Source organism: Gambusia affinis, linkage group LG10, assembly GCF_019740435.1.
Source record: "Gambusia affinis linkage group LG10, SWU_Gaff_1.0, whole genome shotgun sequence".
NCBI lineage: Eukaryota > Metazoa > Chordata > Actinopteri > Cyprinodontiformes > Poeciliidae > Gambusia > Gambusia affinis.
Window position 1 is genome coordinate 10,004,291 of NC_057877.1, and position 27,255 is coordinate 10,031,545.

General features: G+C 36.8%; 2 protein-coding genes across 5 annotated transcripts; both read left to right on the forward strand.

Moving 5' to 3' along the window:
- The first annotated feature begins 8,019 nt into the window (after positions 1-8,019).
- On the forward strand, positions 8,020-14,499 carry LOC122838998 (E3 ubiquitin-protein ligase RNF126-like). 3 transcript variants are annotated; one of them, XM_044130096.1, is made up of 9 exons: positions 8,020-8,137; positions 10,214-10,272; positions 10,888-10,948; positions 11,229-11,464; positions 11,563-11,625; positions 11,708-11,777; positions 11,890-11,983; positions 12,371-12,486; positions 12,607-14,499. In XM_044130096.1, the coding sequence occupies exons 1-9, from the start codon at positions 8,063-8,065 to the stop codon at positions 12,793-12,795; spliced, it is 963 nt and encodes a 320-aa protein (XP_043986031.1). In that variant the 5' UTR covers positions 8,020-8,062; the 3' UTR covers positions 12,796-14,499. The 3 variants fall into 3 exon arrangements, with proteins under 3 accessions (XP_043986031.1, XP_043986032.1, XP_043986033.1); XM_044130097.1 differs by having other exon boundaries at positions 11,274-11,464; XM_044130098.1 differs by lacking the exon at positions 8,020-8,137 and adding an exon at positions 8,185-9,107.
- A 2,554-nt stretch (positions 14,500-17,053) lies between these two features.
- On the forward strand, positions 17,054-27,064 carry bsg (basigin). Of its 2 annotated transcripts, none has more exons than XM_044130099.1 (8): positions 17,054-17,268; positions 21,802-21,967; positions 22,569-22,657; positions 22,761-22,897; positions 22,999-23,272; positions 25,287-25,311; positions 25,393-25,466; positions 25,891-27,064. In XM_044130099.1, exons 1-7 carry the CDS (start codon positions 17,205-17,207, stop codon positions 25,451-25,453), a joined length of 816 nt encoding a protein of 271 aa, XP_043986034.1. In that variant the 5' UTR covers positions 17,054-17,204; the 3' UTR covers positions 25,454-25,466; positions 25,891-27,064. The 2 variants fall into 2 exon arrangements, with proteins under 2 accessions (XP_043986034.1, XP_043986035.1); XM_044130100.1 differs by having other exon boundaries at positions 17,068-17,268; positions 25,299-25,311.
- Positions 27,065-27,255: the final 191 nt, after the last annotated feature.

The following is a 27,255-nucleotide window of genomic DNA, read 5'->3' on the forward strand; positions in this document are numbered from 1 at the left end:
TGCACCTACCTAATAGGGTTATTAAATTAACTTTAGTTTGGATTTAACAAGCCATATAATTTTGACAATTGACCAACACTTCCCTTCCAGACATGCTCCAAATTGAGTTTAACTGACCTATTTGAGGTTTCAAATTTTGCAAGTCAATGGCCATATTATTTTAAGTCAACTTAAGTGGTTCAAGATAGTAAAAATGTTCTTTTTATAAGGCTTTACGTAAAGAAATGTTGTTATCTTGGCATTGCGATATCATGCTTTACTATAAGTGCTGTAGACTTAGCAAAGAATTTGAATTCTTTCCATTGAACAGCTTTAGCAGCTGCCATACAGTCCGTGGGACAAATCTAATTAGATAAAGTACTGGGAGAGATTTGGCAAGTCCAATTAGAATGGTTTACCACAAATAAACTTAGAAGGCTATGTGGTATTCTTCCTCACAGACCACAGTGCTGCACATCTGTTACTCTGTAGTTAGACACACGAATTCAAATCTCAAAATGATGAGTTTTTGTTTTGCACTCTGTATTGCTAGAAATTGGCAGCTACATAAAATTCTCATGTAGTGACAGATCAATTGTAATGCTTCAAATCAAATATTGTCTTTAAAGAATGCGACAGAAAGACAACAAATGGCAGAAAACTCTTAATTTTGTTAGATTTGAAACTTTTACCCCAGCCAAAATTAAATACTTTAGTAGCCATCCTGCTTTGAGTAAATTATACTGTGCAGCTGTGTGACTTCAACTCACATGGTAAACATGTGATGCATCTGAAATGACCCGAGGAGAAGACAGAAAATCTGAAACTCAGTTTCATTTGGATCAACAGCTTAACATGTACCCATGTCTTCTGTGAAAATTAGAAGTCATATAGGAAAAGCCTGCTAGTGATCTTTGTGGAAGGAACAATGGGATTTTTCCACGTCAGCTTTAGTCTTTAATGTTCACGTTTTTCATGATCTTATCAATAGTTTTAAGTTATGATTTGAGTTTTTATTTAGATCAACCCATGTGCGTTCAACAAAAACATTGTTCTAAAGACAAAATGAACTGAATTGAATTTTATTTAAAAAAATAAAATAAAATAAAAGTTTTGAATGCCTGATCATTTTAACACTAAAAACTACCTACAAAGTGCCTAAATGGTACTTGAGAAATATTATATGGTTACCAACAAAGTAATAATAGTCTCTTCTTAGTAGATACTAGTAAGGTTCCCAGAGGTACCCCAGAAAAACTACAACTAGAACTCTGGAAGCCAGGAGGCTGCTGAACATTTCCAGAACTCTGAAAATATTCAGAGAACACTTTAAATGATCCATTTCTCCAATTTTACTTTTGATAGACATATTTTTGAGTAAAATGAACATTGTTCTTTTATTCTGTGAACTACTGACATATCTCTGAAATTCCAAGCAAATATTCAGTATTTATTTGCAGAAAATGAGAAATAGTCAACAGTAAGTAATGCAAAGAAAACAAGTTCATAGTCATTTAGATACAACAGTACTAATGTTTTAACTCAGGAAGAGTTCAGAAATCTATATTTGGTGGAATATTCATGAGGTTTTCAATGGGGTTCAGTGCAGTGGACTCTTAGTTTTTTCCAGAGCTGTATATGTTATTCTTTTGTGCATTGATATTGCTGTGCGTCTCTTAGGTATTTAGTAAATACTCTGTGGGCAACGTGTCAGGTTATATTGCGTGTTGCTACCAACTAAGATTTATTAAATTATCATGAAGTCTGGAACTCATGTCTGAAAAAGAAGCAGCAAAATCCCATTAGTTCAATTTGTTTTCTTTTCATTGCACCCCTAATAGCATTAAACAAAACCACAGTGTTTCAAACCAGGAGTCTGGACTGAGGACAGGTGTACTCCAATGACCTTCTCAGATGTCCTCACTCTCTGCTACCAGGCTCTCTTGTGTTCTGCAATGTAGAATGAGAATCACACAGAGATGGAGTATAAAACACATTTACAATCCTCAAGAATTTGTCTCCACAGTTTAGTCAAACTTACAGAGGATTACGGTCTTTCCGTCTTTGTTAAAATTCTAAAGTGCTTGAGACTTGAAAGGTTGAGATTAGGATTGATAATGTTCTAACCTCTTACTTTTTAAATGTGACACATATCCTGTATAGTTCAACTGAAAAGCAAACAAGTCTGTTAGAGGGATGAATATAAAACAACTACAACAGAAAATCTGGTTCAGTACATTGTGCAAAGATATCAGTCAGGAGGGTACAAAAACATTACAGAGGGCTGTTTATGTACCGTATGATTATTTTGGTAAAGTGAAGACAGTCATCAGTAATTAGAGAAACCCCGGATCCAAGTTACAAAACCTTGAGGTTTTCCAAAGCTGAATTTACAAGATTTAAATTGGTCAGAAAGATTGCTATGAGTCATTTCCAACAAGCACTGCTAGTGTTCAACAGATGACAAGAATGTGCTGCATTCTCTGTATGTCTGAACTAACAGGAAGGAAGGAAGTAAACTCTTAATGTGGAACATAGAGGTACACCTTCATTTTCTGGGGTTACACTTCTTCAAAATGAAGTGGAGTTTTATCAAGGTGGGTGAAATTATCAAAAGTTCTAACTACCAATAAGTTTGACCTAAAAACTGATTACTATTTCCTGCTAGAAAGATGAAGATGTCAGTGGTACAATTATGTTGGCTTAAGGATGTTTATAAACACCTTATTATTCTCATTTTCTTTGGTTGCACAACCCCATTTGAATTTAATGTTTTTTAATCAAGAGTTTACATACACTTCAAAAATATCTTTTTTACCAACATTCTGAAAAATTTGCATTTGCATTCAGTCTCTTTTACACTGATACCCCTAAATAAAATCCAGAGCAAACCGTTTCCTTCAGGAGACTCAATGCAAACATATCATCTGACAAAAATGGATATTTTTGCCAGACACTGCATATATCAACTTTGTGGCTCTTGTTTTTCGATCAAAATTCTGTGGAACGTGATCATAGTTTCTATTTTTGTACTTGTTCCTAAAGAAATATTAATAAATCTTGTGAAAATGAGAATGGAAACGATGCAACAGAAATTGGATCTTTGCTAAGTTATGTGTCATGCCATGCATTTTTTTATGTGTTTTTTTTATGTTTTAAAGAGATTTAGGTCTGGGTTAAAAGGCCAAACAAAAGGTCAGATACATGATGTGAAGAGGAAATGCATTCAAAGTTAACAAAATTTGGGTGAAAATATGAACAAGTCATTGCAATCCTAAGAATCTTAAGCAAACTGGGTGAGTTGAACAAGTTTCTACTGAGAAACATGTTCTCAGTCGAAACATGTTTCAGTGTTTCAATATTAACATTGAAACATGTGAAGATGTTTCAACATGCTGCCCGTGCTACAATTATGCTGTCAGTGCATAGTTGTAGCACTGACAGCATAACAAACAGAGTCAATCATATGGTTTACTATAAGTCAATGAAACAAAGGGTCAGTGAAAGCAGATTAGGTCAAGCGCTGCAGAAACATCTGCAGTGAGTAACCACAAACGCTCCACCACAACAAAGGATACTCAACCCAAGTATATAATTGTACACTGATGTTCCTCCAGCAACATCTATATTTTGTTAGGTGCTCTGTGATGTAATCCAAAACATTCAGAGACCAGTGCCATGCCGTTGAATTTAGATCTGGGGAAACAAGTAGAGTAGAAAAACATCTTGCAGGGGAGGATACCTGCTGGGATTCCGGTATGAGGATATACATCTCCATAGATGTGAATAGTTTATTTTCTTAAAAACAGCTTTGACCTTCACCGTGTTGATCTTTCCATGCTTTCTTGCTGTTTGAGCTGGGATCTTACTCATGTGTGTGAATGCGTGTGTGCGTGATGCACAGGTCTTGTGACACATGGCTTCAGACAGAAAGTGTCTGAAGGGAGAGAGAGTCTTCCATGGGTTGGACTCAAAACAAGTGACGCAAGACTGAAGAGGCCCAGGAAGTTCCAGGAGGCGGCTGTTATTGATTGTGCATGTCTGTGTGTGAGTGGGTGTCTGTGGGTGTTTGTGTAAGTGTAAGTCGGGGCCCACAGGGGACAGCATGGGGCAACACAGGCTGGAGTGTCTGGGAAAAGTCTGCAGTGACAAAAGCAGCAGTGTCGCTTGCAGCATATCTGTCTGCGACACTTTACTCCCCTCGGAGTGTAGCAGAATGTGATCTATGACAACTAGGTTGCAAACATTTTTTACTATTTTTTCTTTTTTTGCATAAATCTAAGGGAGTGGGAACACAGTTTCGGAACTCGTTTGTAAAATGTTTGTTACTTACATCCAGAATCCAGTTTAAAAGTCTCTCAAACTGCAGACAGATCAAATTATTTGCTGCTTCTCATATCTTCTCTCCCGGACCAACAGCCAATCTCTCCCCAGACTGCATTGCTACAATGAGCATTCGACAGGAGTGGCTGTGACGCACTGGCCGCAGGGAAACAAAAGCTTACAGACACAGCAGACTTCAGGGCTATCAGCCGCGCTCTAATCTCGGCCCCCTGGGACAGACGCAGCCTTGTTGCTCTCACATGGCCAAATCAGACACAACACCGGGACAGAGCACATTAAAGCCCTAACTAGGTTACGCCGTGAGTTCTGTCGCACAGACATTATTGTATTCTATCAGAAGGATATTATGTGCTCCAAGATAGCAATCCAACAGATGATTATCCTCCAGACAATATTTTGCTTCCATGAGGACAGATTTTGCTTTATTTTGTTTATTTTGTTTTTCTTAAAAATGGCAATCCACTCATACCAGACTATTTCTCAATGGAAAGTGTGTTTATTTAATGGACCCAATGTCTCTGCACTCGAAAACATGATTGGACTTCAGGTCAAATTTGTACAGTTTGAATCTTTAGAGGAGAAAGTTATATTAAACAGAGATGTTGAAAGCTAGACTTTGTAAAGCCTTCTCATCAGGTCACGTCAAAAATTTCCCCAGCAATAGATGTTGAAACTATGGCTTAGTTTGATTGTTTAATCAATTCTAGTAACTTTTCAGACACATTTGAAGAGGCTTGCATTTTTGAATGGTTTCTCAATAACCAAATGGAAAGTTGAGTGGAAGAAAAAAAGTGCCATTACTATTTTTCAGGACATGGCACTGACATTTTTATGTGGACAGCACTTTACCTTTTAACATTTAAATCAAATTTGCAAGTTGTTTAGACAGTGGGTAAAGTTTGAAATTTTATTTCAGTATGAATGCGACTGCATTGGATGTTTACACAAGCAAACAATATCATGAAGATAGGGGACAGCAAGGGACAGGTAAGAGAGTGCGCTGCTGGCCATTTTAAAGCAAGATTATGTTAAAAAAAAAAAAAACATTCCAAGCTTCAAACATGTCATCATCAAAGCAAGCTCAACTTATCAACCAAAACTACAAAGAGCCTCGCACAACAATCCTTCTAAGGCAATCCTTAGCCTGAGCAAAAAGATGATCATTCATAGAAGCTACCAAGACATCTTTGTGACCAGACCTGCCAAGATCCGTGGCTCAGGTGTGAGAATATGTTGGCAGGACAAGTATAGGTTATTTATATGCCCTCCACAAATCTAGCCTTCTGGAAGAGCCGCCAGAAGAAAGTGATAAAAGACAGTCATAAGAAATCATATTTGTACTTTTCCACTTGCATGCAGAGAACAAAACAAACCTGTGAAATAAGATGGTGGACAGCAATTCTAAACCTTCATCAAGCTCTACAATGGAATTGTTTAAAAAAGTGACTTTTATGGATTAGAATGGTCAAGTCAAAGTACACATGGATCCAACCAAGGAGGATCTGTGTCAAGATGTGAAAAGTGATGTTCCCAAAATCTCACTGCATTTGCAGAGAAGAAGGGGAAACATTTCAGTCTCTGGATGTGCAAAAAATATGTCCAAGAAGCTAACAAATGTGATTTCATATTCTTATTTCATCACCTTCCTAAAATAATGGCCTGTCATTTTTTTTTTTGCCAAAATTTATTTATTTTTTCTCCAAAATCACTTTTGGCAAAAATGACTTAGGTCATTATTTTAGGAGGCTGACACTTTGTAAAATGGGTTTGGCAAAACCACGTAATTTCCTTCATTTTCACAGTTTTGAACTAATTTGTGTTGGTCTGTCATATAAAAATTGCAATAAACAGATTGAAGTGCATTATTAAAACATGCCAAAAATGTTATGGATAGTTTTTCAAGACACTGTGTATATCAACTTTATGGCTCCAGTTTTTCAAACAAAATTCTGTGGAATGTGAACATGTACAAAATTTCCATTTTTGTACATGTTCCGAAAGAAATATTAATAAATCTTGTTATAATAATAATGTAAAAGTTACAATAGAAATTTGCTCTATGTGTCATGCTACACATTTTTTACGTTTTAAAGAGACTGAGGTCTGGGTTAATGGCCAAACAAAAGGTAGGTACATAATGTGGAGAGAAAATGCATTAAATTAGCAAAAAATATAGGTGAATATATGCACAAACTGTGACAGCGTTAATAAAAAAAACTATTAAAAAATAAAAGGTGCATCATGGAGAAATGACCTGTGGACAGAGGAATCAGGCTGAGAGGCTCTTGAGACTTGAATGGCTGGAAAGAGGACTGATGACAATTCCAATGTTCTTTCAAGCTGTTCTGCCAAAAACTCACTAGATTTGTGAGACATGTTTCTGGATGTCAGCCCACAGTTATAGAATAGTTTAATTTTAAGATATATTGGTGACAGCTTTCATTTACAAAAGTTAAAAATAACTCCAAACCCCAAACTGAAATAAAACTGAATAACTTCATCATGCACGTCTTATGTAACCAAGTGATCTTTGAACTCTTCATTGCTATCTCCCTGCCATCAGACAGATGCCAAAAAGAACCTGGCTCCCTCAGAAACGGTGAAGGATATAACCCGTGTGCAAAGCTTCTTGTTTGCTATTGGCTCAGGTTTGACTCTTGATAAAAATTAATTTGAATACCTCCTGTCAAATACTCAAGCACAACATACAAATCCATTTCTGACTAGGTGTATTGTTCCAAAACAGATGCTGCACAACTTTCAAAAGATTGATGGATGCTCTTTGGGCTCTGGGAGAGGTGGACAGGAATCCAATGGAAAAGTATCTTGTCAAAATAAATCTTGTGTGGTGCCAAATTGCATAAGCACACCTATGGGCTTCAAGCGAGACTATGCAGCAGAGAGAACCTGCAGGAAGAAAACCTAAAATCACTAATAGCACACTGTGGTGATGATGCATGTTTGTTGAGGGGCTACTACATTTACCACTCCTAATTTCTGTGAGACACATGTCTTTATTATTGTGATTTGTTGAAAAACTGACACGGTATTTTGATTGGGATTTCCTATCGTTCCACCCATGAAACAAGTTAAAAGAAACATTATAGAGATGTAGTGTATCTTCAGAAACTGGCTATCAAAACAACCTTGCAACCCCACATCGAATGCACAACACCACCACCATGTGGTCACACTGAGCATGCACACTGTGTAGTTTGCTGCATTAAACTATTATGTTTTTTGTTTTTTTTTATATGGCAAACGTGAAATTAATTTTAGTTAGAGTTACAGTGGAGTAGTCTAGCTCAACTACGACTGTTTGCGCAAGTGTTTGCACAACACGGCAAAGGTCCATGTCTAAATTCTATCGAAAATTTGCTGAAAGACTTCAAAATCCTTTTTAAAAGACAACATCAATACATTCTTACGAAGTTTCAGCGATTGTAGAGGGGCATGGGAGGACATTTTCAGTGTATAAACGTGCAAACTCCGTTTTTCAGATTGGCGTTAGTATGATTTCTAAAAATTACGGTGAAATGTATTTTTATTTTTTTTTTTGCCTTTTATAAAAAGAAATAAAAAAAACCATAGGTAGAAATCACTGACGGTCTAAAAAATATGTTTAGCAGCTTCGTATACATTCACACATTTTAGCTAGGTCGTCTTTTCCACGGGTTAGCATTGTCCTTCATGTCACTCCGTAGTTCTTCCTTTTTTTCTAACTGTGTAGAAACTAAAGATGGCTGAAGCTCCTCCATGCACAAGCCGGTTCTTCTGTCACAGATGCTCACTGGAGATTAGTCCTCGGCTTCCCGTGAGTATTGGTAATAAACAAAGACATTGAAGACGAAAACTCTGTCAAGGAAAACATCACGGGGTTGTTTTTGCTTTCATACACTTCGGTGTAGCGACATGTCAGTCGTTAGCATGCTAACACTGCTAACAGCCTCTTGAGATGTTCCGCTTATCATTCACTTCAACCTACTTAGCTGATTATCTTTGTTATAATCAAAACATAAACTGCGTACTTGCTATTCTCGCTTATATGCTACTCGTGTTACACAACTTGCAACAGAGTTTAATTAATTTCTTATGCATCCAAATGGCTGTGTTGAGGCTAACTGCTAGCTGTTTTGATCAGTGGTGTTATATTTAACGTCCAGAAAGGAACTGCGCGGATTCTTTGATTAAAACATATATGTATGTTTTGTATTTAGGCACAGCTCACATTTGTTTCATATATTTTTAACGCATCGTATGATTTATTTATCCGGTTTAAAAATTTAGTTTGGTTAGCCGCTCAGGTAAACAGCAGAGTTGTGCTTGCTTTTCTCTGGCAGTCTAGAATGATCTGTCACTCTGTAGCCATGCTCTTTAAAACATTAGCCGTCGATCTCCGCAGCCACTGCTAATACAACTACGCAACACACACGGCAGATAAGACGTTAAGATGATTTTGCTTTTACTGTAAATAAGGCCATAAAATGCAATCCCCTAACTTTACCAGTGGCATAAAAATGTGACAGGAGCATAAGTGTACTTATAATATGTGGTTAGACCTTATTTAAACGTCTGCTTAACGTCTGTAAAACTGGAGGAGGGTTACTATGGAGCTAACAGCAGAAGGAACGGTTAGCTGCTGGATTTTCTATTTTAACCATGTAACCATAAACCTGATCTAGTATTTCATTGATTTCAATGCTACGATTTTGCTAATTACAACCTAACTACACCAGAATTGTAATGTCCCTCCTTACCGATGTATAAGATAAACACCGACGTAGGTGTGTTTGTATATTTTTGTGGTATGTCAAAACAATGATGTTTAAATTATATCAACTTAAAAACTAAAAATTAGAGCAAACACTGATGTAATTGGATTGTAATCTGTGGAAAGTTGTGACTGAAATATCACTAAAGAGTAGCTCAGAAATAAACAAATAATAATAATAATTTTGTTCAAATTATTTGTAGATATTTCCATGTCTAGTAAGGAACCTATAATTACATTTTCATAGTTAGGACTAGGATGGGAAATGATTGTACTGTGTGTTGTTATTGTGAATAGCTTTTTAATCTTTGTAATACTTAGAATGTATTATAACAATGATAAACCTAACAGTATAATGTTTGCAAAGTTCAAAAATCAAAATCTAGTGTTGAGATTGTGATTTTCATTTAATTTCTCCACTGTTTCTTGTATGAGGGCAACAATAAATATCAGTATCTCTAAACTTATATTTACACTCGCTGATAGGACATGCACATTATAATGTTTTAAGCGTTTTTTTATTTTCTGTTGCATTGATCAACAGGTTGCTTTAACTTTTGTGTTATCTCTTTTAAGGTTAAAATGAGTGCAGTTCAGAGCTAGATGAAGTTCCATGTCAAATGTCATCTTGATCTAAAGCTATGGTTGGCCCTGTTTATACACAAAAAGTTGACAGGAAATTTTAAAATATCACATGATAATTATGTGTAATTGGAAGATTAATATCTGAACACCAACTACAAATTCTTAAAAAGGCAAACATTTAACAAAAACTTAAATAAATAGGCAATCCTAAGTGTGGTGGGGGCAAAAGTAAAGCCTTGTGGCCCGCCAGGCTTATAATACACACTGGGTGAAACCCTGGGCTGGGAAATAAAATGCACTCTGTGCTCTTATGCAAAAATTTGTAAACATGAAATTGTGAGAGAATCGTTTTGAGGGTTTTTTTGCTTCAGAGATTTCATGTTGGTAATTTAAAGTTTGACATTCAGCATTACACTGCATTGCAACCACACAATTTATTACAGCTGTTCATAAAATTATAGTACACAGTGACAGGTCTGATGCTGAACTTTTTTTTTTTTTTTTTTTTTTTATCTATCCTTTTTTTCTTCACAGGAATATATGTGTCCACAATGTGAGTCTGGATTTATTGAGGAGCTGCTGGAAGAGAGAAGGTGCATGTGAAGTAGTAACTAAGCACAATGTACCAGATATCCTGAATTGTTTAAATGAATAGGTGTGATTAGACCACTGTTTGTTGCTAGACATATTCATCCATATATCTTTGTCCTTACCAAAAAGAAGCTTCATTTACCTTGGTGACAAACAATTACTGACATTAGAATGTGAAGCCACCTCTGAAATCCATCATGTAGTTGATTTTAATCAGATTTTCAGGACATAGCTTTTAAATACTTAGATTCAGGTAAGTTCACAACATTTAGGTTTTATGTTGTGCATAACAGAGTCCCTAACGTTTGTTTGGGTGAGTCTTCCAGATAGAAAATTGACTGTGGGTGTTAAATATCAACTGGTCTTGATATTTTTGCTTTAATATTATATTTTACCTAGTATTATTATCATGTTACTGGAATGGGCAAATATTTGGGGAGACATGCTCTATTATTTACATCCAAATCAGAACTGGAAGGAGTGATAAAATGGGCAAGAAGTGACAGCAAAACCTGCAAATGTAGATATTTTAAATCATTCTGGTTTGAAAAAGTGGAAAAACAATGTTCCTATTAGGCTCCCTTGTAACTTTGTCAAAAATCTGCTTCCCTGTCTAGTGCTGACAATGGGTCCATGTCCACCATGTCCAGCGGACCCCAGAACCAACAACCATTGGAGGTTTTTAACCTAATCTTTACTCAGATTGTTGTCGTTAACAAGGAGCTGCCTGTGCCTTTTGACTCCTGTGACTCTGTTATGCACACTGTTGTGTAACAGAGTCAGCAGTTCTTAAATCTGCTTTAGCTGACATTTTTGTTGAACCTATAGTTGACACGATAGGACTTGTCATAGCTTTCAGTTCTGCTTTTGCACATTATTTTTGTCTTTTGTGAAGTTTACCTTATAAATAAGGCATTAATTTGTTCATTTCTTTTATTATGCTGTTTTTTTTCCCCAGAATCTTGACCAGCATTTATCTATGTTCCCCTCCGGCTTTGGTCAGTTTTCCGTTAGCGTCTTTGATGACACCTTTGACCTTGGGCCTGGACTAAGGACAGAGGACAATCGGGATGCTGAAAACCAGTCAGAAAGGGACATGTCATCTCGGCAGCGATATAGTGCCAGGCAGAGTAGAAGTCGTCATGGTTCAAGACGGCAAGCAGGAAGGCACGACGGAGCTCCTACTTTAGAAGGGTGAGACATTTAGATATTTCTGCTTTCCTAATAGCACCACCCTATTTTTCTAAATGTTCTTTTTCTCTCATTCTTTGACGTTTGTTTTTTTTTCATAGTATCATCCAACAACTTGTGAATGGAATAATTGGACCTCCTGCAAATATTGGTGTTGGGGCCTGGTGAGTCTGTGGCACTGACATTTGACAAGCAAAAAAATAAACTTGCAGCAGTTTCTTTACTTCAGTATCTCTTATTTTAAAGGGGGGTTCTCCACTCCAATCCAATGGACTATGCTTGGGGTGCTAATGGACTTGATGCTATCATAACACAGGTAAAAAATAAAAATGAATAAGTAAACCAAAAATAAAATGTAAGTTATGTTTTTTGCAAGACTGAAGTATAAATCAGATAATTCAATCATGAATGTTTTCTTTGTTGTTTAGTTATTAAACCAGTTTGAGAACTCGGGTCCACCGCCTGCTGACAGTGACAAAATAAAAAGTCTTCCTACAGTGGAAATTACCGATGAGCATGTTGGTAAGTAAAAAGGACTAAAAGCAACAAACTTTTAGCAGCAAAAACCCTAGACATTCAGATCACTGCATTATCTTTGCACAGTGGGTAAACGAATTTCCTGGACTCTTTTGTCCACACAATTACCTTGACAAGATGGTGTAAACATGCCAGCATGAGGCTAGCGCTTTGAGAAAGTTTCCCATTTGCAACAGGAGCAAGATTTTGAGGGTTTTTTTTCCAAGAGTGTAGCTGTCTGTTTGTGGCACTGACATTTTATCAATAATGAATATGGTAATTGCCCAACAGAGCATCCAGAAGTTCACAATACTGTCTTTCTGTGGGCAAATCTGGTAAAGGGCCATGTTCACATACTCTGTGTACCTGACGTTTTCACACACTTCTTTTCAGCTTCAGGACTGGAATGTCCAGTGTGTAAAGAAGATTACAGTGTTGGAGAAAACGTGCGACAGCTCCCGTGCAATCACATGTTTCACAATGATTGCATAGTCCCCTGGCTGGAACAGGTATTTCACTTATCCTACCCCATTTTCCCTTCTGTTTACTGTAAGCATTCACCGGTTGGTGTTTGAAACAGGGTCATGAAGGGTAAACATCCATAACCCCGCTGTGTTTGTTTTCTGCAGCACGACACTTGTCCAGTATGCAGGACGAGCTTGACTGGACTGAACACGGCAACAAACCCTCCAGAACTCTCAGAGATGAACTTTACATCCTCCCCTTCCTCCTCATCCTCATCCTCCTCCTCCTCCACCTCTTCTTCCCCTCCGTCCTCGGATTCCACCAGCAACGAGAGCTCCGCTGATAACTCGTAGGCAGGGTATTTGTGTCCGTCACTTCATGAGCCGGTTTCTGCTCCTCGGCTGAGCAGTGACCTCCTGTCCCTCCCTGCTGAAGGGCAGAGGCCTGAGTGCATATCACCAGGATCACTCAGGCCTGTTTCAGGGGTAAGTGATACATGTGTTTATGTATTTCTGCCCGCTGTGTCCCCTCCCTGCCCCCCCACCACCGCCACCTTCATCAGGAATGTGAACAATGGAAGGGCAGACGCCTCCGGTGCAGCTTGTGACTGGGAGGAAGTGGAAAAGCGTGAAAACGTCAAGAGATTCGTGGAGTTCAAAGCACCTCTTAAAAGAGGAGAATCCAAAGGTAGAAGACCAGGAGAGCCAAGACGATTACCAGTGTTTTTGTAAACCTCCAGCCTTGGTTGATGTAATATGACCCACTTTTGCGATAGGCAAAACGTATGGGATTCCTTTTTGTAATAAGTCGCGTACAAATCTTTGAGTGTGCAGCTTCAGTGTGCATTCAAATGTATTTATGGTGTGAATGAATATTACACTTCAATATATTTCCAATTAAAATTTACAATAGTTTGTAGGATTGTTTATTTTGAACGAGTGATCTTATCTGATGAATTGCAGTGATTGTTTGAATAAAACTAGTCTTTTTTTTTTTTTTATGTCCAGTACGTGCTAACCTAAGTATTTTTAAAATTGAGATTTCTTTTAATCTCAGTTGCTGCAGTTTTTGGTGACAAAATCTAAGCATTATACAAAAAAAAAAAAAAAAAAACAATAACAAAAAACAGTTTGAGATGTAAACGTGCACGCTCGATGTATAGAGGTTTTTAATGCTAACACAGGGGCCCACTTTGCACATGCCCAATTTGCCTTTTTTTTTCGTTTTTTTTTTTGCAAAAGCACATATGCAGTGAGGCAGTTAAAAAAATCTTTTCCTCATCTGCCTTTTGTCCTCACTTCGTTTCCATGTAGCGTCAAACTAAAGCTGCTGTAGGTATTTTTGCTGCGTTCATGTTGTCTTGGAAGTCGAAACAACTCTGATTGAGAGGGTGCCTGTTGCAAGTCAGAAAACACTGGGATTTGCTAATAGCTTTTGTGCTAACATTCTTTTAGTAATACACACCTGTTATACATTTCTCATGATATTCAAACTCAAAAGGAACTTAGATTCTTTAGAGCACTAAAGGGAATACAAGCCATGGGAATTGTTTAGTAATGTCATTATCTTCCATCTGCATCTGCCCATGCAGGACACTGAATCGAGAGCTGCTCTACGAGCTCCTTCTTTATCAGCTGGAATACTGAGGGGATAATTTGCGAATTTGAATTGGCAAATTGTTTTGCTGACTGAGAACTCTAAAAATCTGACTTCAGAGAACAAAGAAGCACTACTTAAAAAGAGTAAAATGTATGTTAGAGAACAGAAACTAGAGCTGAATCTTTAGCCCCAGCTCTGCTCTTGCAGATTTATGGATCTTTGGAGTAGTATGTCAGCATAGCAAAATGTCAACATTTTGCTACTTGCTGGCAAACATAGGTCTTAAACATTTTTTTTTTTTATTAGAATATGAAGATTCAGAGATAAAGTATCAGTTAAAATAGCTGGGGTGTAAAAATCTCATTAGGATTTGTGGGAATCATGTCTAATTCTTGCAAAGTATTTTTTTTTTAAATAAAGTTATTTACTAATGTCTTCAGTTGAAAAAATTTCAATCGCAAACACGACTATGTAAGGAAAGAAAATGAACACTATGGATTTTAATACATGTATGCATATGTTGAAACCAAGTCAAGCATGCTTAATTGCTATATTCTAAAATAACAAGCAGCAGTACTAGAAGAACACTGATGTTGACAGATTTACAGTTTTCTTTGAGGTTTAATTTGGTCCAATTTTAGTCATTTTTTTTCCCCCTCTTAATATCTTTAACACATAAAATAGGGAAAAGTTTGGGTTTTAAGTTCTTTCACTAAAGCTAGTGATTTAAAGCCAGCAGAAACTAAGAAACCACAAGGATGTCGATATTTGCTCATCAAAGCAGAGCCCCCCTCTAAGCCTCATCTAGTTTTACTTTTGATTACCGGTAATCTCAAAGTGCATAATTGTGCAATCTATTTTTCGATGCATCTCTGAACAGTTCATGCAAATAAATGTAAGCCTCTCATAAACTGATGTGTTTTAACTGCTGTTTGATTGGATTTGATTAGACTGATTTGTGGCATTGTGAGTAGAAACCTTCTGTTTATTTAGCATTTCTAAGGTTTGTAAGATGTGGGATGGATGGAATTTAATAAAAAAACAAAAAAAGGATACTGTGATGATTTTTAAAAATATATTTAAACATGCTGAGGTCTTTGGTTTGCATTCTTAATTTATCTGTTCCTTTCATTGTTCTGTGCATTCTCCGAACAATTGAGGAAAAATAACCCCCATTAGCAAAGCTTTTGAATCTATTTTCAATGCATAATAAGGCTTTGACACAATTTTGTACTTTCAAAGTGATGACTGGTCCGGTGGGATGCAAACTGCAAACAAACTCTGTATGAAATCCTTTACTTCTGCACTTGCCTGATAAATATCATCAATAAGCAAACTACATTCTGCTTCCTTTTATTGTTTAGCTGTACGTGTGCATTTCCTCTACTTTGTACCCCCCGTTCTCCTCGGGGACGTTAGGTTCTAAGGCTTTAATCGGAAGGGTTTGTTTTGGTGGACAGAACACTTGTGCATACTCACAAATGAGCACATTTGAATTATAGCTTTGAGATTGATTTTACAATGTGAAAATTAATCTGTGTTCAACTTCTCATTATTGTGGATGCGAAGTGTTTGTGCCAGAGATTGCACCCTGTGGAGGCTAATTCAATGTACAATTACATCAGGTTCAGTGCTGCAAGTCAGACTCTACCAACTGTATTATTGTATTGGGTTTGTTGAAGCTTGCAGATTCTTTTTATATAAGCGAAGGTTGTTGGAATTCAGTTTTTTTGCAGAAAATTGGGAATTCTGTGACAGCACCTATTTGGCAGTCTTAAATAAAACTATGTCTAAATTAATTTATTTTTAACTAATCACTTTAAATATGTCATGAGATTTTCTTCCTGAAAGTTGAAATTGCATTTAAAGTGCCTGCTCTTAATTATTTACCGCCGTGGTAAAGATGTTTAAAACCCTTTACATTTATCTTATTGCGATAGCAAAAAGATGCCCTGAAGATGTTGGAAAAATCCAAAACAAAATGTTGACATAAATGTTTTTTTTACAAATTCACTTAGTGGTGCAGTTGTTGATATGTAACGACTCCTTTAGGCATCTGATGGATTTTCTTACCTTGGATATTTGGGAAACGTTTTAGTAATTCGTTTGTTTCGGTTTCTTGTTGTGTATACAGCTAAATTGAATGAGGACCCATATTTATCTTTCTCCTCAGTAAAGTGAATGTTAAGAGGTAGGGATGGGTCACAAAAGATTGCCATGACAGAATTGCATCAATGAAGTTTCTATAGCACCCATTAGACACCATTTACATACCTACCTATTGTGATTCTAGAGAAAAGTACTATGGATGATATATCGATCTGTCAAAATTTATTTATGAAGCACTTTTCAAAAGGCCAGGTTTAGCACAAGCTTTTTAAAGAGGTTAAAAACAAAATGCAAAACTAATAACACCCATTTGAAATGATTAACAAGTAACAGATAAAAACAATTGTATCCTAAATTATGAATTAGGAAAGGGAGATGAGTCAATTACTGGGGAATGAGTAAATGTAGAAATTCAATCATGTACAAAGGTTGTGCAATAAGAAATGGTCAAACTTATTTGAACTGGCTTTCTCAAGATAAATGTCTTGAGAAAGCCCATGGCACTCCTTGAAATTGGAAATTAAAATCCTGTTGATGAGAAACATGGCTGCTTCTATAAAACCATCTTTTAAAAGGGACACAGTTATCATTAAGCGTGGCAATTGATTCAATTTTGAGTTGTACGCCCACATTTTTGGCCTGCAACTAATTTTTAGTGCTGTTTGTAAATGCCAGAATTACAAAAAATAAAAATCAGGCATATTTTCTTTATAATTATATTACAAAGGAAATATAAGTCGCCCTAGCAAATTTGTTGACTTATGTCCATTTAGTATATCTCTAAAATGGTGTCGATTATAAGTCAGGCCTTTAGTTACAGTAAATGGTTAAAAATAATGGAACACGTTTCCATCGCCACGCCCATTTGTTTTACGTCATGCGTACGTGCTGATAAGGGCGTGTGCGTAGAGGACGACCAAGTACATCAGTTCATTGTCGGCATTGAAGATTCGGCTTCGGGACCAAGGAGGCTCGCGGGAAAAAGTAGACTTTTCCCCGCAAACAACCTCGCATCGTGTTTATTCGTTGTGAAAATCGTTAATATTCATCAGCTATGAAGTTGTTGTGGGCTCTCGCTGCTCTACTTTTATGCTGTTGGCGAGGCGACGCGTCCACAGGTAAGAATTGTGTCAGCCATGTTGTTCCAGTGTAGACTTTGCCCTGACTACGAACATTTTGTTTTGCTCGCTATACTCAAACGGTTTTCATAGTAAAACGTACTATGGCTATTACAAAACAAAACTAACAAACAACACAAAAGGACTATTAGAACGTTTGAAATCTTCTTTGGTTTGGGAGGTTTGAACGGGTGTGTCTTGTTGATGTACCGTTGAAACGTTTAGCTAATTTGCGGTAGAGAAGGCTAAAGAGCGTTTTATGTAAACCGTCTCAATGACGCAGCGTGATGCTTGAAAATCTGCGTTTTGTCGCTTTAAAGACACGTCTTAAACTAACAAACGTATGAATAATCAAGGAAGCAGATGTTTTTTAAAAGGGGGAAATTAACAGCGTCCTCCCAGTAACGTGCGCCCTTTGAGCTGTGCTAAAATTAACCTCAGATTGCGTAACGTTTCAGATGATTACTTGCGTTACTAACCAGATTATCTGTCCTTTTTTTAATTTAATGGATTGCATTGGGCTCCATCTTGTGTGTTAAAAGATCATGGTCCTTAACGAGTCTATCGCTGTAAGCTTTACGGTGCGACTCGATTCTTTGACACGAAGCTGACTTAGGTTTACAATCAGTACAGGAAAAAAAATATATACAAAATGACACAAACATGTGCTATAGATTATTAGTTACTGATGTAATTAGATTCGCAGTTTATCTCTCTAAACGTCACTTTGACTTCCATGATAACGTTGAATCCAAAAAGACACTTTAATTGCCCTAAATAGCTCCCCGAAACTGCTAAAAGCAGTAGCATTTTCTTGCATTCAAAATAGTTAGAACTTTTTCTTCAAGGTAATCATTGAAAAGGCTTGATTATGCTGCGGTAATCATTTTGACACAGTAATAGTTGACTTTGTCTTGGGGCAGCACTGATTGACTTTCAGTTACTTAATCAAAATAATCTTTAATCTTTTGTGTCATATTGGTTGGGAATTCTTCAAAATTCATTTACATAATCTTTGAGCTTCTAAAAGATTTTACATTTTTCAGTGTCTATGTCAGCACATACTGCTGGCTACCCTTTAAAAAAAAAACTTGCTTTAAAAGGGTTTAACTTTGCATCAGTCCTTGTAACAAGAGGGCTACAGATTTTAGTTTTTAAGTGTTTTCTATGGATTTAAAAAGGTGAAAAATACATTTGGCTGTTTAAAAAAAAGTGTACATATATGTTTTAGTCCATTGTTTTATTTATATATATTATTTGCCCCTCTTAAAAAGTAATCTTTTAAAATAACTTGTGTATTTCAGACTTTAGCGTAACCTTTTTAAGGTACATTGTCTTTGCTGCCCTCATTCAAATGTCAAATACTAATTTTGGAAATCTGAACTTTCAAAAGAACTTCAAGCACTAAATCCTTAATCTAATGTTACAATACATATGGTTAAAATAGAAAATTACATGCAAACAAACTTTACTGTAGACTTCTGCTTAATTTGAACAGCCATGCTGCACAAGCTCTGAAGGTGACCTTTGGTAATGGTGGAAAGTTGCAAGATATGCACAGCGCCTAAAGCTTTTTGTTGACAACCAGAGATCCCTCTTGTGACCTGCTGACATTTTGTCAAAGGTTATGAAGTCTGCTTCAGTCCAATGTTTGTACACAGTGCTTTAATATTAATAGATAGTGTGGTTCGTCAATAGCATATTCTATTTGGGAATATGCTTTTTGTTCTGCTTGTGTGTTGAGCAACCATACAGCTCCGCTCTGTAAGGGTACATGGAGGTCAGCAATACTTGTGGAAAGGACAGGAATCCTAAATCTCTCCAGCAGGCCTTTATTACTTTGGAGCCCTAATTGTCATACTTGCTTGACTACCTGGCATAATCCTTGTGAGTAATTAAAACCTGATTTACTGGACATCACACAATGGCCAAAAATATTTTCTTGCTTCTCCAACCGTTTGTTCGGATGAGCAATTTGAATGTGCAGTAAATAAAATAAAATAGATATGAAGATCTATGCACGATTCTTCAAAACGTTTGCTAATGCAGTAAATCTGGTTTGTGATATTTGCCATTCCTTTGTTCTGTAATGATGTGTGCAAAGCCTCCATTAAATCAATGGCATGATGGCCTAAAAATATCTAGTGTTAACCTAGATTGACAGTTACTGTTGTTGAGCAAACCTGGCACGGCAATCAACAAACGCTATTGGCTCTAAATGTCTTTCGTACATTTTCACTTTTTTTTTTATTAATTTTTTTTTAATGTTGATTTCATCTGCATTTTCCACCCTCATCTGCTTTTCGATTTGTTTTCTCACATTATACATTGTGTTTTAGTGCAAATGCTTTTTTTTTTTTGGTGTCTTTGGATGACCAAGGTTATTTTGGTGAGCAAGCCTATTTGGTATAACATTTGTTTCATAGTTCTGTTTTAATAAGAAATATCCATGTGATCTAATACTACTAAAGAGAAAAGCCCTCAAATCAGTTTTTTTTTTTCCCCCATCTGGCTCTTAATAATTAAGAGGATTAAAAATTTACCAGTAACAGATTAAGTTTCAATCCTGCTACTTGTCCAGTGTAAGATAATTTAGTGAAGTTAGCGCTTTTTGAAAAATTTCTTAAATCTTAAACTAAATTCTTTTCCCTGTAAAAGCTGTGCTGTAAATTCCAACTTAACTTGTCATCAACACTGAGATGGGTTTTACTACCAAATATATTGACCTATGAGCTGACTTTAAACCAAAATGCCTTGTTCCTTTTAAAAAAAAAATTACCTGGATGTGAGCAAGTATTTTTGTATAAAAGAGCCTAAAAGGCAGTTGGCTTTGTGTCTGGTTAAGGCAAGTTTATCTACATAGCGCAATTCATACTCGAGTGCATTATTTGACATCAACATTAAAATACATTGAAGTACGAGTTGTAAACCATTAGAGCTCATCTGTAATATTCAATCTTCTTATACCACAAGGTTTTTAGCCAAAATGTTACTGCCAATTGAGCTTTGGTCATCTACGGCTGCCTTTTATGTTGCATTTATTTTAATTGATTGGTGTTCTACGTGTGATCAAAAATATTCCTAAGAATGGGCTGTAAATGTTATGGGCTTGCTGTCATATTTTCATTTCCCTGGTTTTTATTAACTTTTTGTCTCTTTTCTGTATGCTTTTTGTTCCCTCCATCTTTATCAATCATCCATTCATCTTCTTTGCTTCTAACACACTTATTACATTTCTTGCAATTCGCTGGGCTGGCTGCTAATTGCACTCAGCGGGCTTTATAAAATCGCCCCTCTCTCAGATCAAACTAATCAACGACAGTGCGGAGCTGCACTGCGAGGTAGTAGGGAACCCCATTCCTGAGGTGCAGTGGTGGTTTGTAGAAGGCGAGGAGTCCAATGAGACGCTCACCCAGCTGTTCGATGGGGCACGAAATGAGCGCGTCAGAATAAATGCCACATACATAGCTCACGCCGCCAGCACCATTCACCTCCTCAGCCTCACTCTTGACGACACGGGCACATACGAGTGCCGCGCTTCCAACGACCCCGACCGCAATGATCTGAAGAAGACGCCCAAAATCAAGTGGATCCGCTCGCAGGCAAACATTATTGCGATTGAAAGTGAGTGGAAGAGGAGGGAAAGAAATGAGGAGACGCTCATCGAAGTAGCTGTTAGCTCCTCATTAGTGAAATCCTGGGCGTCTACTTCCTGTCCTGTTTTCCTGGTTCAGTATCCTCTCAGTCCTGCTCCATCTAGTACATGCTCTCCCTTTCTCTCCTAAGAAACTCCAAGGTTGCCCTGTAGTTGACTGAACCTGGTTTCAGAGCATAGCCCAACTGCTCCTTTAATCCTGTATCACCTGATTGCAAAGTATGAATTTAATCTGATACCCCTTTCACCCCCTCCTCTTTCAAGACTTGGTCAAGTGCAATTATAATCTTGCTCATAATACTGGTCATAAGGCTTGAAATTTGCAAATGGCCTCAATAGGACAATGACTGTGGTTAACTGGGATAACATGGTTTAGAAAAAGAATGGAAAAAAAAAATCTTTACTCCATTTCTAAAGGGTGTCAGATTACTTCATTAGTTCTGCTTCTCTGTAGATTTGGCATTATCCTTAAATGATACTAACATTGTAAATGCCTCTTAATGCTTGTAGACATTCTTGTTGCTTATAGCCCACTGTACTATAAGCACATAAGATGGCAACGAGTTATTAAACAGGCTCTCAGCCATTGGGCAGTGTTCTGCCTTGAGGCCCAGTATTATGTCTTGCAATTGAAACAAAGTGATACAAGTATTATATGAATAACCACACATTTGGCAGTGAAACTTATTCTCCCAAATGTTGCTTCTTCTGCATGTATTTACCAAAAACCTTTCTCCCCTTGTGACCTTTTTGTAGTTTCACTAAATGAAATGAAATATTTCTTGGTGGTTGATGCTTTAACCTCCTAATAGTGGTTTTTATATTTGTTAGGAAATAAGCTGAAGGATTTGTCTTATTCCCTTCTCTTTACCTTGCAGGCCCACAAATCAATGTTGAACCTTCTGAGGTCAGCAACCGAACGTCTGCCATTCTCACCTGCAACTTAACGGATCCCACCCTTCCCAGTAAGGGTTCCTACTGGACACACAATGATAAAGTCATTGAAAAGTCAAAGTCCTCTTCTTCTAACTTTGCTTCATACAAGTAAGTAACTCTTCCTAAGATTACAGAAGTAGATGTGTCCAACTGTAGTTTTTGATTGACAGTGAAACATTTTACAATACATTTCACTGTCAATTACTTTTGCTTGTTTGTTTTTTTTTTTCCACCTCCCTCCCTCTGAAGGGCCTCCTGTATTAGCGGCAGTGTTATGGGTTTCAGTCAGCCGTTCACGTCTCTTGATTAGTGGGGAGGTGGACCGTGCAGACATGCAGCTTTGCTGGCGCTCTTGGCAGCAGGGATGAGAGCCACTAGCACTGTACTCTCTTGCTCTGACCTTAATTCTCCTTTTTAGAGGGAAGTCAGGACAGTAGCGCCAAACAAAGCGGAACTTTGATTAACTGGAAATTTGAAATATTTAAGCAGACAAGCGGCTTCAGATTCTCACCCAGTTATTGAGCATAAACTGCACTCTGTGTGTTTTTTTTTTTTTTTTTTTTTTTTTCTACTTGGCTGAGTGGAAAAGCTAATCATCATGAAAGTAGCCACAGCTTTAGTCAGTTTTTGCTTTGATTCCCAGTGCTGGAAAAGAAAATGCATATGCATTTCCATGTTTAACAATCAGTTGGTGTATTTGGTCTCTTAGTTTGGAGAAGATCACCTATCAGCAGTCTGGACGCTATGAATGTGTGTTTGAGACTGACCCACAAGTGAAGCAGGTCATTGAGGTGAAAAGTAAGTGAAAGTAAATTCATCAGAATTGGTTCAAATGTTGCTAAGTTGATCTACATAATCAGGGGTTGACTATATTTAATATGCTTTTGTTTTTTTTAAACAGCACCTCCTCATGTTGGAGCCTATAAGCACTCGGAGCATGGTAATGAGAATGACAAAAGTGTGCTCACTTGTGTTGCTCATGGTTACCCTCTTCCCACTGATTGGATGTGGTATAAAGAGGAGGGCAACGAACTAAAGGTGGGAATACGGTGTTTTTAAAGACTCGATGTAGAAAGAAAATTATTCCTTTAGATTAAGATGGTCTTGACAAACATTTGTTCTCTCAATATGGTCAACAGGCTATTGTTAATGGCACTCAGAGATATGAGATCAAGAGCACCCCTAACAAGACCATGCTGACCATTGAAGACCTGAACATCGAGACCGACGGTGGATACTACTTTTGCTCTGGAGACAATAATTATGGCCAAAACAAGGACAAGATCTATCTCCGTGTCCGGAGTCGCCTGGCTGCCCTCTGGCCCTTCCTTGGCATTGTGGCCGAGGTCATCATCCTCGTGACGGTCATCTTCATCTATGAAAAGAGGAGAAAGCCCGATGATGTCACTGATGGTATGTACTCGACTTTTTCTACAAGCTCCCAGAAATTGAAATTAAAATGTCTGAAATCCAACTTGCAAGGAACAGAAGTATGAGGCTCCGAGTCTGCTATGGTTTTACTGCAAAGCGTTAAAATACTTTTTGTTGTTTTTTTATTTTTTCCCCACAAGAATTTTTCTTTTTTTATGAATGCATTTTGTTCTCAAACAAGTTCAAATAGAACCACTTTCAATGTTTTATATTTTCTAACAATTTAGAAGAGAGATGGTTTATGATTTTTCCCAGTTAAATAGCCCTTCAAGTTATGTCTAGTAATTTCTCACTCATTTTTAAAATTTTTGTTTGTTTTTTTTAATAATGACACTAAACGTGTATCCCATCCTTTAGGTTTATGCAAAGATGTTCTACTGATTTTTATTTTTATTTTGACAGTCTACTTTTTAAGAAATATTCATTTGTTACTTGTAGGTATAGTTATACCTTAACTTAAAACTACTCTGTGTTTAAATCATCTTGCCTTTCCATATTAATTGAGCACTAGGAATATCTGGGGTTAACTTTATGTATATAAAAAAAAAAAAAAAAAGTTTATATGCCAATTTCAGATGTTTTGTGTAGCTAACACGGTAGTAGGATTTCTCAGTTTTAAATATTATTAAACCTATAAGTTACTGTCTCTTGTGATTCTCTGGGCTTTCCCAGTCCGTACAGATGGTTTAGATGGTGTTAAGTTCAACATTCAAGACAAATTTTCAGTAAGAGGGAAGAAGAACATGCTTTTTAATTTGTGACAATGCTGTCTTTAGTTTTGTCATTATTTACCATTTTAATATAGCTCAGGAATTGGCTTCTACTGCTGTGTAAACAATCTGTTATAGAACCTTCTTTTATTTTCATTTTTTTTTTTTTTTTTTTTTTTTACATTTTTGACTTCTCTGTTCGCTGCTGATTTTGCATTTTGGTAAGTGAACAAAAACTGCATGTCAGACTGAAGTGGTTGAGCTGAGATGGCCGCGTGGGGGACAAAAAAAATAAAAAATCTATGGGAGTCTGAGTGAACTGCTTTCATAGTAACCACTTCTAAGAGGAATGTGCTCAAGGATTTGGTCACTCTTTCACTGGCGCTGAATGTTGTACAGAGCAAGCTTCAAATATTCACTCTCACTTTTTTTGGTTTTGCCTAAACTCTATTGTTTTGGGGGTTTTTGAGCCAATGAAAGAGTCAGATGAGACCGTTGAAGTAGTGTATTGGTTTGATATGACGCCGTGTTGGTTTAAAAGTAAAGGAACCAGCGACTTGTTTGCATGTGTTCTGCATCTTGTACTTAATGCATGTCGACTGCGAGGCAACTCTTGTAAGAACCGGTCTATGCCGTTCGTCTCATTCACCGCTCGGCCACAGAGGAACCTTACTCTCTTTATTTAATTTAATATATTTTTTTTTTTTTTTTATCTTGTCAATACACGGTGTTGCTCAGGTGTGAAACCTCACTATACATTGCCGGGATGTGTGTCAAGCTGTTTCAGCTGAAGAATAAAACTGTTGCAGTGTGTTATCTCTTGCTTGTATTGCATGAGCGTCTGTGATGTTTAGGGTTGCATTGGGACGGTGCATTACAAGATGAGTGCCAAATGATATGTTTAAATGTTATTGGAGATTGGCCGAAGCAACAGAATTGTCAAAATTACATTTGATAAATAATGTTTTGTTTGTTTTTTTGTTTTTTCTTCTCCAACACAAATTATTCTAGTTGAACTGGTTAATTGATCTCCATTGTATGATTATAGTTGCATCATCCATTGTCAGAAATGCTCCAGATGGACATGTCTATTCATGTGTAATTGAATCCGGTCATGCCATTGCAGTCATGTTGGAGGTTGTCATTAATACCATTTGCTACAGTCATTGGTTAAAATGGTGTAGACATGTCTCACACTATCCAGCTGTAAGCTGCCATTAACTTTTTTTTCTTTCTTCTTCTTCTTCCCTTCTCTCTCCTCAATGACTAACACGTTGCTTGTTCAGACGATGACTCAGGAGCTGCTCCTCTGTAAGTACAGTCACAGGTTGCTGTATTTTTGTTGCTTCAGCCTTTTTTCTAGAAGAGAGCTCATGCTTGTCTGTCTTCCAGGAAGAGCAATTCTTCTGCAAACCACAAGGAGAAGAATGTGAGGCAAAGAAACGCAAATTAAGAAAATGAAGGAGGTATGTGGAATTATGTTTTAAGACACTTAATCTGCAGAGTTTTGTTTTGTTTTTGTTTTTTTTTTTAAATGGGGAAATATACACCATCTTGCTAAAGCACTAATACATAGCTGTGAAATAGAAGTGCATGTGTTAAGTGTTTCACCAGGTCCTACCAGGACTTTGCTATTTACAATGCACTAATCATGGTGCCTTATTAAGTTGCACAGAATTTTATTTTGGGGTATCAGAGTCACTGTTGGCCTGCTTCATGGTTATGTGCTGTTTTCTGTTGAGTTAATTTGCATTAACTCGATGGAAGGTTGCAGTGCTGACATCAGAAGTCGTACAAAAGTTTACTAGGTTTGCAAAAGCATTAAGTGGAAATTTCAATAAAATGTTTATTTATTTATTTATTTATTTTTTTGTCCCCTCTTATTTCTAGATGGATGTCAAGTTGGCACTCCAGGATTCAACTGTTGTGTGGCACATTATATTGTGCAATACAATTTTTAAAGTACCTTTTTGTGCTTGAGTGTTAATGTTTTAGAAGAATAATTTTCAGGTTTTTTTTTTTGTTTTTTTTTTTTGTTTTTTTTTTTCTTTCCTTTTTTATGCTTAATTTTTAACATTGTGCAGCCAGGATGTAGTGTGAAACAGCCCTTTCTGCTTGAGGCCATATGACAAATATTGCATGAGTTTTAAAGCTGTTCTAGCCAAGCGTGTGGTGTAAAGAATTACATGAGAATGCATAGTTTTGTGATCTTCAAGTTTTTTTTTTGTTTTTTTTTTATGCTCAAGCTTCCTGCATGGGCCTATCATAAAGCCACATTTCATTCTCTGATTTGGAACACTCGCTTGTGAAGAAGCACAATGTTTCTCTTGTACTTTTGATCCAGATCCTTGCCATCCATGGTTTAAAACATACAAGTTTACTGGAATTCATGTTTGATTTGTTGCAACCCTTCTAACGTTGCTTTGCAAAGTTTATTACTTTGCCTTAAACTTCTTTTCATGTGGGTTTTATTTATTTTATTTTTTTTTCTTCCCTTCATTCTTTTAAAACCTGAAAACATTGGGTTAGATTTGAGGCTTTAAATTTATCATTCAATGTGTGACATTTTTTTTTTTTATTTGTATGTTTTTTTTAAAAAAAAAAAAAGAACAGCATTTAGTAATGTTGTTTTGTTTTTCCCTCAGATTAAAATTGGGGCACATGTTGTTGCTCAGTTAACCACCCCAGTATAAGAGGATTATTTTGGACCAAGTGCAAAATATTTTAAGTGTTGCACCAGTGCAAGGCAACATCAGTAATGTGCACGCATTTTTCTTTTTTAAAAAAAAAAAAAAAGAAGAAATACTACTGAATTTCTTTTCCTCTTTGCTTCTTGTGATCTGAAACAGTTATCTGATTGTTGAATGGTTTTCTGTCCTCTTCACTGTGTAGATAATTCAGAAGCCATATATTCCATTTAACCTGAACAACGTGGTGATTGAATGTTACACTAGAGTTTCAAGATTTAGCCAGAATTGTGTATAGTGCTGTACCTTCCATCAACATGGAATACCATCCTTTGTACAACTTGCACAAACTGAAATAAAGATATTGAAATTTAAAACTGTCTGTTACTCTGAAAGGTTTAATTGAGCTCCTATTATAAGCCGCTTCCTTTAGATCTGTCGTTGCTATTTTAGTTCAAAAGGTATATTTTTGACATCTCACAATTTGCCATTACTGGTAAATTTTAAAGTGCTGCTTTTATGTTAATGCTGGACAGTAAGTTGTCGATTTCTGCACTGTTGACTGGCG

Coding starts and splice junctions, on each gene's coding strand:
- LOC122838998 (XM_044130096.1), top strand. CDS start 8,063: ATGGCTGAAGCTCCTCCATGCACAAGCCGGTTCTTCTGTCACAGATGC. Junction 10,273..10,887: donor GAGCTGCTGGAAGAGAGAAG/GTGCATGTGAAG, acceptor TTCCCTGTCTAG/TGCTGACAATGGGTCCATGT. Junction 11,778..11,889: donor TTGATGCTATCATAACACAG/GTAAAAAATAAA, acceptor TTTGTTGTTTAG/TTATTAAACCAGTTTGAGAA.
- bsg (XM_044130099.1), top strand. CDS start 17,205: ATGAAGTTGTTGTGGGCTCTCGCTGCTCTACTTTTATGCTGTTGGCGA. Junction 22,898..22,998: donor AGGAGGGCAACGAACTAAAG/GTGGGAATACGG, acceptor TATGGTCAACAG/GCTATTGTTAATGGCACTCA. Junction 23,273..25,286: donor GCCCGATGATGTCACTGATG/GTATGTACTCGA, acceptor TTGCTTGTTCAG/ACGATGACTCAGGAGCTGCT.